Source organism: Lotus japonicus, chromosome 1 (genome assembly GCF_012489685.1).
Source record: "Lotus japonicus ecotype B-129 chromosome 1, LjGifu_v1.2".
NCBI lineage: Eukaryota > Viridiplantae > Streptophyta > Magnoliopsida > Fabales > Fabaceae > Lotus > Lotus japonicus.
Genome location: NC_080041.1, coordinates 132862228 through 132878181, shown reverse-complemented (window position 1 = coordinate 132878181; position 15954 = coordinate 132862228). Strand labels below are relative to the sequence as shown.

At 36.9% G+C, this 15954-nt stretch overlaps 1 protein-coding gene across 1 annotated transcript; it reads right to left on the bottom strand.

Moving 5' to 3' along the window:
• Window positions 1-1169: 1169 nt before the first annotated feature.
• On the bottom strand, window positions 1170-8766 carry LOC130731004 (squamosa promoter-binding-like protein 1). Its single transcript, XM_057583180.1, has 10 exons — window positions 8020-8766; window positions 7679-7863; window positions 6793-7379; window positions 5925-5999; window positions 5730-5837; window positions 5497-5614; window positions 4996-5137; window positions 4688-4832; window positions 3105-3740; window positions 1170-1979 (listed from the first exon to the last, which is right to left on the bottom strand). The coding sequence occupies exons 1-10, from the start codon at window positions 8556-8558 to the stop codon at window positions 1533-1535; spliced, it is 2982 nt and encodes a 993-aa protein (XP_057439163.1). The 5' UTR covers window positions 8559-8766; the 3' UTR covers window positions 1170-1532.
• Between the last annotated feature and the right edge of the window lie 7188 nt (window positions 8767-15954).

Here is a 15954-nt window from a genome sequence, read left to right as displayed (position 1 = left end):
AGGTTAAGTACGTACTCTCACTACTACACGACTCAACCACTATAAATACAAGTTTGGTCGTTGTGTAAGTCAAGTATTACTCATTTTTCTCATTTATTGTTCTTCTAAGAGTGTCTTTTACAAGTAACTCCCCTGTTATGCTTCGTTGGGGATATTCTACACACCACAATGCTCTCTACTTAGCACCACCACACCTTGACACTACACCCAAAAATGTTTTCCTCCTTCTTCGTCATCCATCTTTAATTTACCACTATCCACCTCTTCCTCCACTGCCACATCTACCGGCTCTTTTGCTTCCGCGCCTTCGCTTCTGCCATGCTGCCTCCACTTTCACTACATATATCTTAGCCACCTCCGCTGCCACCATCTTCCTCTCCCACATTAGTTTTTTGATTGTTTGTTTTGTTGTCATTGCAGGCGCAATGTTACAATGCTCTCTACTTAGCACCACCACACCTTGACACTACACCCAAAAATGTTTTCCTCCTTCTTCGTCATCCATCTTTAATTTACCACTATCCACCTCTTCCTCCACTGCCACATCTACCGGCTCTTTTGCTTCCGCGCCTTTGCTTCTGCCATGCTGCCTCCACTTTCACTACATATATCTTAGCCACCTCCGCTGCCACCATCTTCCTCTCCCACATTAGTTTTTTGATTGTTTGTTTTGTTGTCATTGCAGGCGCAATGTTAGCCTCCCTAGAAGCTGCATAGATTGCAATTCCAACAGAGCGAAATGAATTGTAAGAGTTTGGAGCGCTGATTAAAATAGAAAAACAATGTTTCACTCATAAGTGAGCTTGTTTCATGGGTTTATAGGTTTTTGTATGGCTTTAGTGTTTTAACTTCATGTATCAATTAGATGTATCAACTTGAGTGAACATATTTTGTTCTTAATTTACTTATCTAATTACATTGCAGTATCGTCTTTTGAGATTTTATTCCCACATGATATAAATGCCACTAGGCAACCCTTTGAGTTTTAATCTGAACATATTTGACAGAAAAGAAAAAGAAAAAAAAAACACCGGACAGTCATTTTATATATATATTTTTTTTGATAGGCAAAGAATTGTATTACGAAAGAAGTACAAGGAGTACTTCAACCCAATACAAAAAGAAAAAAGAAAAAGACAATACAGGAAAATAAAATGAAATCAAACAAAGATATAACCAGACAGTCATTTTATATGATTATCAATGTTCTTTATTTTTGTTCAATACAAATATCATTTAAATACGCTCGTTATTGTTGCTACAATGCAAAACTGAAGGTTACAACTTACAAGTATTACACCATCATAGAAGGATTCTACCAAATGGGGTTTGAGAAAGAAAAATAAAACCAAATCCACACACGCAGATGCAGTCACACAAGGAACCACATCCCTAATACATATGTAAATATCATTACACAATTTAGCCAATACAAAGAAACGCTCCTGCTGGAAATCTCGGTCATACTCATACAGTCTAAACAACGCATCCTATCACATTACATTGCCTATCAAATTTGTAAGTTAATTACCTCAGCTTGTCCCGAACTCCAACGATTCCCACCTGAAGGGTCGGAATATATACAGAACTTCTGGTGAGCTTTTAAACAGAAGAGCCACACAGACACAAACTGCTGCCACGGCCACCATTGACAGCATTGCAGGTTTGTACACCAAGGACCTGCCTGCAGCAGTTCTACAAGATAACTTAAGATCACAAAGTTTGCAGAGCTTTTGGACACTTTTGACTTCAGCCTTTCCAATCTCAAAGCTAGTGGACAACAACTCATCTTGTTTCTCGTTTGCATTGAACCTGGTCAGATTGTTGGGAATGTCAACAACCACATGAGACCCTACTTGTCTCTTGTTGATTTTCTTTTGCACCAAGTGAATGTAAGTATAATGCCCACGTAAACGTGCATAATCTTCAGGTGTGGAGCCAGTGCTGTCACGAGCAGTCTTCCATGCTTCAACTCCCACCTGAATTAAAAAGTTATGATGAAAAACTAAATATCACTAAGATAAACATAATACTCTTGGTTTTCAACTTGACATGAAAATGTTTTTCAAAAGGGGATCATCATAGAGGCCATTTTCAACTATACCCAGGGCGTGATATTATCAGTGGCACAAGTATATACAGGACTGTTTTGTACCAAGAAGATGCTAATAAATTCAACAAACCCAAGTTGTAAATAATTCAACTCAAGGAGTAGAAGCGTGACAACAATTCAAATAACAGTTATAATGCAAGATTTGGGAAATAATGGGCTATAATCTATGAAGCACGGACACGGGCGGGAACGCCGACACGGCTTTTATATATATATATATATATATATATATATATATATATATATATATATATATATATTAGAGATAAATGATAATATATATATTGAAAAAAAGGAGTCAAAGTACAAAAAGCAAGAGGTTATAACCTCTGCAACATAAAACGGTTACAGGAAAGATACAAATGCAGAAATAAAAAGAAAACAGAAGCAACAATAGCAGATAGATGACATGAATGTGAAGAGCCAGCTTGTGATTGAGCCCAAGTCTAGAGCATGCACGATTACATAGAAAAAACAGGATAGTGCAACTATGAAATCAGCAGTCCAGCAAGATATATATATATATATATATATATATAAACATGATAATATGTTCACAAGACCTGATTTGATAAGGTTTTTTTTATTTTTAATTAGATAAAGTTTGTTTTATTTTTAATTTATCTTTTTTTTTAAGTCAGAAAATAATAAAAAAACAGTCCAAGTGTCCCCTATATGTGTCCAGCCACAAAGGTGTGTCGGCTCAATAAACAAGCCGTGTCCTAGCCGTGTCCGAGCCAAGAAATAATAATTTTTTATTCAGACACGCCCCAGACGTGTCCGACACGTGTCCGCAACGTGTCGGCGGCGTGTCCGTGTTGCCCGCGTGTCCGACACGCGGACACGCCTCTGTTTTGAAGTGTCCGTGCTTCCTAGGCTATAATCTGTGCAAGAATTAAATGTAGTGAAGATCCAAATGGAATCTACAAGAATGTCTCACCCCTGCTAAATAACTCGATTCTTAATTTAAGATAGAAGAAAGAAAGTTTACCATGCAAGGATCATTAGTTAAAGCATCCAGTACATCCTCAGAACCATCTTTCCCAGCTGCTATGTGGAGTGGTGTCAAACCAGCAGGACCAGCAGCATCAGGTCTAAACAAGAAGACCTGGTTCTTTCTATCAACAAGTTCCTTGTCTTCAGGTCCTAGTTTATCAGAAGTACTCTCAGGAACATATCTCAAAAGTAGCTCCACCAATTTCCTGCTATTTCTCCTTACAGCTTTATGAAGGAGGCCGAGCTCTGAAAGTGCAAGAGACAGGGAAAGGTGATCTCCTGTATGCACAGCTCCATCAAGCAGGAGGTTCAACAGTTTTTTAACTACTGCACACCAATCATGTTCCACAGAGAAATCCAATAGCGAATTGAATCGATTTAATGGAAAAAGATCTTCGCTAGAGTTCAAGTGAACCATCCGAGATTTCAATTGGCTTCTGTGGAGAAGCCAACCCATTTCATGAATGAAATCCATGGCTTGAGATTTGGCTTTAAGTTTTCCAGCCCCTTCAATATCTGGATCAGTATCATTTAATTCTAGTAAAGGCTCAAGCACACAGATTTCAGAGCAAACATCCTCCTCCACGATAATGAAAGGAAAAAAGCTGCTGCTCAACCCCTGGTCCTCAATCTGACATAATTAAGAAAATAAAAAGTAAAGCTCAGGTACATAACATTGATGCAGATTTGGTTATATTCAGCTCAGAATATGACAAATTTCCAAGGATACATCTAAATGTCGATAAAAATTAAATGACAACATATAGATCAGGACATTGACAACACTTTAAGTAATCAGTGTGCATGAAATTACATAAAAGTAAAAACTATAAACCATATAATAAGCAATACATATTTATTACTTTACACTTAGCATAAAGAGCGCAGTATAAGTGGAATACAATATCAAAAACAGATATCACATTCAGGTATCCTTCTTAACCTCACCATACTTTCCTTACTTCCTCAACCTACTTGTGTATGCAGCAACAACTTCCATCTCATTTACTAATACTATGATTAGCGTATTACACTATATGACTATCAGTCTTAGTAACCAAGAAATCTATAAAAAAACAATCAAGAAGGTAGTTCAAACCACCACTACAACATATATGACTCCCATTACACCAAAATGAAGGTATGACTGGTCCTTCATCATCCTTGAAACCAACCGTGGGGAGGGTTTTGTTCCTTCCCTAAAAATTTAACCTAAGAAGCCAAGAATGTATAAATATTACCAGTTGGTCCAGTACATCGAGATTACAATTCAGGATATTAGATAACCAATCTAATGACTAAGTATAGACATTCTCCCCAACCAAAAGATGATGAATCTTTCATTGAACTTAACGCATAAAATCCAAGGACATAATGCAATGAGGTTTTGTTCTTCAGCAGGTGTAGTGGTCCTCTTAGATGGCCTATCAATGAAGAACCACTACCAGAAATCATATGAAAGACCTTTTTCTTGATGTTGTTTTATTCTATCCATTGATCATCCCTAATGGCCAGTTGCAATTATGTAAAATATATAAAATTCTAAATATATAATTTGTGAGAGCAAACAAAGAGCACCTCAATAAATCCTCTTCCATTCATCACAGGGACAGAACATGAAAACTGGATGCACTGAAGCTCATCAAGATCCTTGGAGTGTTGATCTGTAGACTCATTAACATCTTCACATGCCAGATAATCCCCTTCTATAGCACACAGTAACCTGAAGGAATAGGTTTGAGGTTCATGTGCTATAGCAATATATAACAATATATACACACACACATACAAGTATTAAAGAGCAGGTCCAAGACACTTTCAGAATTTTGCATTAAGTTTACATGAGCAGTGTTTTTGTATTTCACATAGCAACAGGTAAAGACTACCTAGTGGCGGGGCGATTCAGGTTGATACCCTTAACAGAAAATTGAGATGTCTTCGATGCTGGTACAGCAATTGGACTAACACTTAAAATCTTGCTATAATCGTGACTTCTGAAAGGTAAGGATGTATCTATAACAACCTGACCTGCAGCAGAAAATTTGCAGTAAGAAACTATTCATATAAATAAACATCATTTATTCTGATTGATATGGTGGTTGCTCTGTGTACTAAGCATAATAATAATGACGGCTATGTGGATAAAATTAGATCAGCATTCAATCAAGTGCATCAAATCAACTTATGTGGCAATGGCTTGAAATAGATGTCGATATAAGACCTTGATGTATAAAATTGGTCATAGAAAGGACTTTTGACTTCTAAGCAATTAATGTAATTTGATTGCCAAAATCATGGTTGAAAGACTTAATTGAATACTTCAACAAAATTTCACTCCTGTTCTCTTAGCAGCTAGACAAGACAACAATAGAAATATTGGAAAATACCATTGAAAACGAAGGCTATCTGATGTTGCACCCTTATGTGAACCCATCCAGTTCTCCAAAAAGGATCATCTGAGACATCCAGAAGCCTATTCAAGCTGGAAGTCAGATCATAGCAAAGCTGTAGGAGGAAAAAAAAGAGAGGAGAGAAACGTATAAGGTCAAAGAGTGTCCCTTAATCACAGATATGATCACTGGCGCACACGAGTGAGTAGCTTTAGAAGGAAAATGCTTACCTCTTCCCAGACAGCCTCAGCCTGACGCAGATAAATAGTCAAAATGATACAACCAGGCCGTATATAGCTCTCAATATCAGTAGGACTTTGGGATAACCAATCAAGAATCTGGAACCCAAAACCATAGCATGATTACATTTTAAAGGAAGAAATAAACAACAGTTACTCTTAAATGCTTTAAAAAACTAAATGTACCTGTGATCTAAGTACAAGAGGAAAATCACTTGGTTCTTTACCAAAGAGTTTGAAAACAATACGATCCGTGCGACTCTAAATGGTAGAAACAAACAAATTAGTTATTAAATGATGACAATCTCAAGATTCTATAAATGTAACATAAAAAGGCAATAAGGCTTCATTCATGCGAACACCGGAAGGAGCTAGAACCAGAATACAACTTCATACAAGAAAATCAGATATCAAGTAGCCAATTGCAACACAAAAATCTCTGCAAGCAAAAAAGCAGTATCATTTCTGACACCTATGAAACTTCCACATGGTCTTTCTTAGCATAACAACTACTGGGGACTCAACATCATATGACACCCTCAATTCATATGAATGCTTTCATATCTGACTGATACGATCTGGCCACCCATAGTGAAGGTTTACAGTAGGAAGGGAAAGAAGACTGCAGGGGATCACAACCCTGAGCCTTTTGGGGTAGGTAAGATTGGTTACTAAAGTTAGAAGTGAAACTGAATTGGCTGGGGTAGCCTGGAACTCTGAAATTCCAGAAACCCTTGTGTTCATCTTTCTTTCTCAGTTCTTCCACAATTTGGGGAAATTCTGATTGATTTAATCAATTTTCACATTCAGTTTCCCTAGTTCTTATCGAATGATGATCAAAGGAGCAGTTCAAAGTCATGCCACCAATCATGAATGACAGATTATGGAAGCAACACAAAGTCTAAGAACCACAAACAAAAGCAGTTGTTATTACTGAAAACTATCCTCAATTTCTACGGAAAGTCACAAAATCCCAATCATAGGGGATGAGTAATATAAGCATTGTGCGCAACAGCCAATCCAGAACATTGGAACTAGAAGGGGAAAAAATTACCTGGGCTTCTCCACTGGAACTAGAAGGGGACTGGGCAGATCCAGAATCTGAATTTCCACTTGTTTGAGGTGGGCTTGACTGCTGAGAATCCTGTTGCATCCATGGATAATCAAGAGAGCTAGTAGCCAGATTTGCAGAGACAGGCAACCTTTCTATGTCTTCTATGCCATCATCTGAGTCAATATATATGTCATTCAGATCAAAGTTATTCATCTTGGTCTGTCCAGCAGTACTATCTCTGGCTTCTGAGTAAGCCGGAGGGCTGTTTGAAATGCTAGGCTTTGTAGAAGACATGGTTTGTTGATCAGCAGCCCTAGCATCCTGTGCATGCATCACTTGATGGGGAATTTCACTAATAGAAACTGTTTGCTGCTGTCTAGTAACAGATGGGGAGCCTTGAGAACCATTTGTGAATAGAGTGGAAACCGTCCCAGCTTTCCCAGATGAACTCCCTTCTTTCAATAAATTCTCTTGTTCCTGCAAAAGGTTAGACAAGTTCTTGCCTCCTTGTTCACCATTCTGATTAGCAAGACTTCTTAAAAGATGAGTTAGCAGATCCTGATCTGTTGTTTGATTTGACCTGTCAGCTATAATTCATAAAAAAAATGTCATTGTTCATCCCAAAATCACCTCTGTCATAAATGAAATACCAATTAAAGAGAACCAATAAGAGAAGATTCTCATGAAAAAAAAATCACTTAGCTACATATATAACTAAATACACATGATCCCTTGGACTGTTTCTCCATTAGATAGTAAACAAAATCACTTAGCTACACATTAGATAACCCCATTCATCATCATTTCAAACAAGCATCAACCAACATCATATAAATATGATACAACTAGGTTCTACAGCCAGATTTAAAATCAAATAAATACTTACATTGCTGCATATTTGAAAGTATCTTCAATAAACTTATCAACAAATAACCACTTGTCTGATCATCATTTAGTGAACTTCCATTCGGAGCAGCATCTTGATTCGTTTTCCTCCTCCGTTTATTATGGCCCGCCAAACGCCTCCGACAGCTTCTCTTTCCCTCATCAAACTCTTGAAGCAAGTGAAACCTGTTAAAAAAATGTCAAGCAAACAATAGAATAATCAAATCCAAACTCCAAACTTAGCAACCTTGTACTGAATTTAGATACATTCTTTCACCTATTCCTTGGTCTCGCGAATTCGGAACTCATACAATACAAAAACAACTAAGAACATGAACTCACCTACTACATTGTTGGCAGAAGCGCTGCATAGCGTTTCCCACAAGGGCTTGAGTAGCCTTGGAGTGCACCTCACAAACTTTATGACGCCGGTGATAATCTTTAGCGACGGTTAGATCTGCGCCGCAATCCTTCACCTGACAAAGGGCTCGATTCGAAGCAGCTCCTCCGCCGGCGACTCTACTTTTCTTCCCGTTACTCCCTTCCCAGCTAGAAATTGTAGCAAGATTACCACCACCAAGCTTCAAACTAAGGGTACCAGCAGCATCCTCTTCATGCTGAATAACCCTCCTCTTCCTCTCCCCTTCGTTTCGAATCCTGAGATCCGCCTCATCGGAGCAGGAAGAGGAAGTGTTGGAGTTGGATGAACCAGGGAGAGGAGGCAGGAATTGACGGTGCTCCGGCACCGGAGTGAGCTTCCTGGCTATGAAAAGATCACCGTCCCACTTCCAACTATTCAAATCCCACTCCATCGTCGACGACCTGTTCCCCAAAACAACCCTCGGATCGTACAGAGATTCGGCGCCAAATCTAGCTTCCATGACTATCAATCACAACTTGATAACTCAATGAAGAAGATGGAATCTATGAACTAATCAACCATAGTTGTTCCAATTATGGAGAATCAGTCAACAATTGAGCAGAGAAAGAGGAAGAAGAAGGTGAAGCAAGCGTGAAATTCGGAAAGTGCGCTGGGAGAGATGAATGTGAATGTGAATTTGTTAGCGTGACAATGAAAGTGACTTATCTATCTATGGTGGAAGGTATGGTACTGTGATGGTGATATTCTATGGTGCGTTCTTGTGTGGTGTGGCCTACCCTACACACAAAATAAAATTAAAATATTATAAAAAATAATAATGAGTTGGTAAGGACGGAACACTTTCGTGTTTGATTCCGGTTGTCGATGCTAAATTATAAGCGACTTGTGGTCTCACAAGAATATTATGGTTTGTGTTGGTGATGAGTGACGAGCAGTGGCGGAACCATAAATTTTGGGAAGCCTGGGCACATTTTATAAAGTAGTCCCTGAATTTTTCCCTTACCTTTACATTTGCCCTTTTTTTGTTTTTTTTTGGGCCTAAATTATGATCTGGGCCAAAGAAAAAAATTTTTTTTTGGCCAGAGCCTGGGCACAGGCCCAGGATGGCCAGGCGGTACATCCCCTCTGGTGACGAGCCTATTCAAATTTTTCAAATTTTTATTCATGATACTTAAAATGGGTAACTCAGTTGGCAACGCAGGTTGAGTGTGTGAGAAAAGCTCTTGGGTTCGATTTTCACACAATATACTCTGAATGAGAGATGATGACTATTAAATGTGACTAAATCTCGAATCTGGAAAGAGTGATGAGATACCGGATGTTCATACTAAAATTTATATTCATGATATGATGGAAAAAACTCAAAAAAGTGAGGAAGGAAAGTGGTGGTGGTAGGAACAGTAGATCCACCCGCAAAGCAGTGTGGTGGGCCCCAGTTGTCTGTCAGTTTCTGTCCCTCCGTTCTCCTACGTTACAAACAAAAAAAGATGCATTTGCTCTTCCTCTTTCTTCTGTGCCAGGTTTTCCTACTGCTATAGAGTGGATGATTCATTTCATTCACTGGATTGGATTGGATTGGACTCTTCTTCCATCTAATGTGTTCCCCGCGTTTCGTTAAGTAAACGTCACAATCTTCACACCATCTCAACCCAAACACATGCAACTCTCACTGCACCACGGCACGCATTTTTACTCACTTTATTTACCAACAAAACGTTACTTACAGGTTAGTCAGTTACCATTACCATACTCTCCTCTCCTGTGACTGTGATAGGTTCCTCTAAAACACTTTGCAAACATAACTGAACAAGAAGATGGCTTCTTATTCACCTTTCGATAGTGGTTTCATTTCTTGATAATTGTTTAATATTTGTTTGTCTTTTTCTAAGATATATTTGTTTTTTTCCATAGTAAAATTCCTAGATAACAGGTGCAATATGAAAAAGGTGCAAAGTGAAAGGAAAATTGGCCTTATTATATTGTATGGTATTGACAATTTGACATGAGGTGTTAGTTGTTTAATTATATAATTATCTTAATCCTTGAAGGTGCTCATCGATTACTGATTCCTTTTTTTTGGATTTTTATTAACAAATATTCTCAATATGCTTTTCTTTGATCAATATATAGAGCTGTCCTCAACATTTCCCTGGCATAGGGGTGAACGTAATTTTGACTATGGAGCCTAATAATTAAAAGGGTCCAAAACTAAAGTCGGGGAGTTGAAAATCAACGCATCAATCATTCACGTAAATGTATTGAACGAAATTTTGTTGAGGTCAATTAACCGCCAATTTCTTTTAAAATACTATTTAAATGTAATGTAATGTGAACTAACTTACATTTTAATTTATAAGAAGAGTTACAATTTAATTTTTATTTTATATTAATGTTAATGTCAGTTTAAACGATCCTCAATCAGAACTGTAGTTATTAATTTTGACTTGCTTTCATACAAAGACATAAAAATAACCACAAGAAGCACAAATCGATATAGCGTCAAGTCAATAAGTCTGCAATCCAAATTGGGTCCGAACCCTATATAGTTGATCGTCTATTATATAAAGTTTTACTTCATCTGTTCATAATTATAAGACCATCATAAGACAACTGCGATCATTAAGAAAATCATGTAATATGTTAATTAAAACATGTTTGGTGATCAGGATAATGAGACAAGATAGAATAATATAATCATATCCTACAATACATATTGCAGGAGAAGTTGAAAGAGGTGATACAAAAGAATAGTGTGGGTTAAGTAAGGAAGGAGTGTTTGGATGTTGGGAGAGTTGTGTGTTGAGTATAGAAAGGAGGAAAGCTCATGGTTGTAGAAGGTGAGATTGAAGTGAATGAAGGACGTGGGTGTAAATACAAAGATTTTCCACCGTGTTTGCAGGTAAGGCACGTAAAGGGTCTTAATCAGCTCTAGTAGGATGACATGATTCTAGTGGAGCCCTCTAAAATTAAGGAAGCGGGTTATAGTCACTTTTAAACTTTCTTTAAAAATGAGTATTGCAGTCACTCTAAGCTCCATTATATTGTGATAAATTTGAAGAGATAATCTGTTTTGGATAAGCATCACCTTGATAATTTAATGTAAAGAAAAGATTATTGACTCATTTAGCGTCACTATGCTAAATATGTCATACTTTTGCTTTATCCGAGTGATGTAAAAGTTAGCATTAGTGAAGCGCAACTAAGTTGTGACAATCTTTATTTATTAAGTATTGGCTTAACCGACTAAAATTAGGTTTGATCCCTGTGTGACATTTGTGGTATTTCGTATTAGCTTGAGTTGGTTTTGGCCGATGTTAACTTTGCATCATTCACAACTCCGATGCATATTGTCCATTTAATTTGTTAGGGCATTAGTATCATCTTGTTCACTTTTGTATTATTTTTGTTCACATTTGCATTTGCATTATTTGAATGACCATTACAACTATATCCTCCCACATGGTGAGAACCCACAAATCCACCTAAAGCCGAGTAAATATTCTCCTCTGTTCCTTTTAGCCATGTTCTCAATGAGAGAGTGACCAAACAAAGCACCACACACACACAAGAAGTGGAGCACCGAACACAAGACCAGAGAAGCTGCTGGCAGAAAACCAAACAGAAAGATCTGTTTAAATGGCAAACGTACAAGATCAACATGACTCGTGGAAACTGTTGGAATTTCAATCGAATTTCTGTTCTGTTTTGGGTTTTTTAAGTTATAATTAGAAATAACATGCCAATATAATTATGTAGTTGTAGACTTGTAGTGGCATAACTCATGAGAATAATCTCACAACATGCATGAATCTGCTTCGTGCCCCTACTAGCTGACACCCTTTGTTTTATATCAAGTTTAAAATGCTTGGGGCAGCAGCATTATTGCTATGAACATGTTCTCTAATTAGTGATTAGCGATTATTGGCATAAACTCACATTGCATGACAATAACATAGATTCATTGTCGGTTAAATTGGTTTCCTTCATAACCATCCACCAAAACTGTTTTGTCCCTCTTCAGTTAATCATGGTTATAAGAGACTCCATTATATGACAATTGGGTCTGGTTTTAATGTTGGCTTAAATAAGTTTTTGGTCCCTAACCTTTACCAAATGCTTGGTTTTCGTCCCTCGCTGGAGTAAAGGTGGGTTTTAGTCCCTAACCTTTGTCAAAAGGTTTGGTTTTGGTCCGCTTTTGGTCCCTTCGGAGCTATGGGTCAACGCCGGAGCTCCAGTGGCCCATGTGACATGGCCACGTAGGATTAATGAGCTGATGTGGATTTTTTTTTCATTTAAAATATTAAAAAACATAGTTAAACATCAATATTTATTGTCCCTAATTAACCTCCCTAATTAATTGCATATATTATAAATAAAAACATTAAAAATTGGAAATTGAAGACAATCTTGAATTTTCTTCATCTCAGCATTCTCCAGCAGGGCATGCAACCTCCAATCCAATGGATCTAACCCCCAAAGCCTCAGCTTTTCTCCGATGGGAGTTGGGTTTGGAGCCCCACCCCTTAGGCTTTGCACCCCACTAAAATAGATACGGAATTTAAATTTCCGTATCAATACGGAAAATAAAATTTCGTATCTGTTTTAGTATATAATGAGTGGTTGAAAATGTGACACGCATGCTTAAATACAGTACGGAATTTTAAGTTCCGTATTCAATATGGAGAATACGGAACTTTAAATTCCGTATTTGATAAAGTGGGGTGCCAAGCCCAATAGGTGGGGTGCCAAACCCAACTCCCTTCTCCGATTCATCATCCTCTCCCGGCGACTACGAACTCAACCCCGACGGCCACCAACAACCACCTCCTCATCTCACCGAAACAGAGCCACCACCACAAGGTCCCAGTCACGGCCACAAAACCACCGCCAGACCCTGTTCTCCCATGGCTATTACCCTCTGGATTCAGAAAATCATTTTCCAAACTATTGCAGTAGAAGAAGAACAAGTTCATAGCAAAAGGTAGAAAATAGTGAGAGAAACCCGATGGTGGACAGATCTTGCAGCCCTCAACCTTCCCAAGCCTCTATTTCAACCCACCCCCTCTTCTCTCTGACCATGCAGATCCCACCCACCACCGCCAATAAAGCCCCAAAATTGGTAGAGAGAGAGAGAGAACGACGGATCTGATTCTTCCATCACGCCACGGCGGTCGAACGACGGCAAAAAAAGAGGACGGCGGATCTAACTGGGTAGATGGAGTACCCACACCACTAGGGAACCCTAATTTCAACCAATATCAAAAACACAGTCCAGAAGGGTTGAAGATGGTGCTGAAATTGTGGCTTGTAGTAGTAAAATTCCTTTGTTGAGATGATCATATCTCCAATCCAACAATTAATTTCGCAACTTTTTTTTTCCTTGCAGCAAAGTTGCTACCCAGTTCATAACCAATTCATTTTCTGTTTTATTAATATTTTCTTTTTATTTACCTGAAGTTATGTGTTCTAAGGAATTACCGGAATTTCAAATTTTAGGTGCTAAAAAACCAAATTGATAATGGAGAAGGAGATATTGATGATGGATAGGAAGAAAAATAGGAACGGTTATGGATTGCATGGCATAGAGCAGATTTGAGTTGAAAAATTTAGGATTAAAATTAAAGATTTGATTAGGGATTAAAGTTAAATAAATTAGGTTTTTTTTAAGAATTTTAAATTAGGATTACAATTTCTTTTTTAAAAATTAATTTGGTTTTTTTAATTTTAAAGAAAAAAAATTCACGTCAGCTCATTAATCCCACGTGGCCATGCAGCATGGGCCACCAGAGCTCCGGCGTTGACCCATAGCTCCGGAGGGACCAAAACCCACATTTACTCCGGCGAGGGACGAAAACCAAGCATTTGATAAAGGTTAGGGACCAAAAACTTATTTAAGCCTTTAATGTTTTATTGATAAATTTCAAACTTAATGCATAGAATGTTAAGCCAATAATTGCTCACCTAAAAGTGTGAGCACTTGCACTTGCAGGAGCATGATTAATGGACAAATAGACAATATCTATGATATGAAAATCTTAGGCCATTTATAAATTTATTCCCAATTTTGTCACGTTGTTAGCATAACCGTTTAATTGGTTTGGTCAACTAACAACTACTTGAATTAATGTCATGACATCTATTGTCATCTTAGCTTACAACAAAAAAAAACTATATGCGGTTTAAAAAAAAAATACTTGTCGACTAAATAATGATTGCCCAATAATTGTGACAAATTGTAAATGGGAATTGAATTAATTTGGTGGATTGAGTATGTCTATATTCTCTGTTAGGGTGGCCCTAAAAATATATTTTAGGCCGGTTTTGTTCTCCGTGACTGTGAGCTTTCCTCCGCTGATTATGTATGCAAATATATTGAATATAGTTTAATTCACAACTTTGAAACACATCTACCGTGATAAAATATGAAGAAAAAAAGAGAGAAGTAAAAAATAAGATAGATGATGTGATGGAAATAAGATGAGAAAAATAGGAAGATAAATGAAGTAGAAATTAGATGGAAGAGATAGTCAGGTGTGGATAAATCATAGTTTGTCCTAGAATGTTTAGGTAGTTCGGATGTAAACCAAATAACACTTATTATAGTTTATTATTTAGTACTTTTTTTTGGTACAAGGCAAAAAGAAGAAGAAAAAAGCAAGCAAAAGAAAAAAAGGACACACGACCAACTAAGGCTGAACATGCGCTACACCTAACCCATATGAGAAGCGAACTCATCACCAAGGATTCACTCTGATCAGCTTCATGCTTCGCAAGGAAGTCCGCACACGCGTTGCCCTCCCTCAAGGTGTGAGAGAGCCTCACCACCCAAGAGTGGTCCAAAAGATCTCTAACATCTCAAATCAGATAAGCATATATGTGGCGGTGATTCTTATAACTTTCTATGAAGAGGGAAAAAAACGCATATTAAACAATGTAATTGATTTTATTAACTTTCATAAAAATATTATTTATTTTTCTATTTTACTTTTTAAATTGTATTTTATCTCGTATTTTCTTCTCACAAGAGCATTATTTGAAAAATATCATTCAGTGCTTTCTTGAAATTATAAGCGCAGAGGTAAATATGAATGATTTTTTCTCTAAAGGGATAGTTAATAAGAAACATAGTGAGTAGATAAATTCCAATAAATTTGTATCTAAACGCATACTAGGTAGGTAATGCATGGATAATGTTACGTTATTAAAATCTCTAAATTTATTTATGGCAATGTTGATAGTTGGCACGTTAATTTTTAAAATCTTAACCTTAATATTTTTATTGGTTTTTCAAATTATCATCACAATCGACAATTATGAGACAACCCATTATTAAATGAATAATTATCTTCTAACACTTCTTTATACACTTTGTTCAAGGATTGAAATAGTATCTACCAACTTTGTTAGTATCTTCACCTTAATTATAAAAATTATAAATATTAAGTCATAAATTAAATGCGTTAATTCTCATAAAAATTAATAAGACCTGCATGTAAGGCTCATTAACTTTACACTATAGTTTTCCGATGAATAAAAAAAAAAAACTTTACACTATAATTTCTTTTATGATCTAGTAGGATCCCTTCACGAATCTTGCATATTCCGGCGCTTTGTGCACCAATCTGCCCTTATCAATTTGAATAATTTATTTGACCTAATCTTATAACATAACCCCTTATTCAATTGTTTATAAGAGCTTTTATAAATAATTTTTGACTTATCTAGAAACTGTTTTTAATTTATTTTTAAAATCCGTTTAAATTAACTAATAAATAAAAGTTCATACTTACATAATAAATTTAATGAGTTTTTTCAAATTAACTTAAAAAAACATATTAGTTAGTTGTACCAAAATTCGTGTATGTAATGGTCAAAAGAAAGAAAAAAGGTTCCTG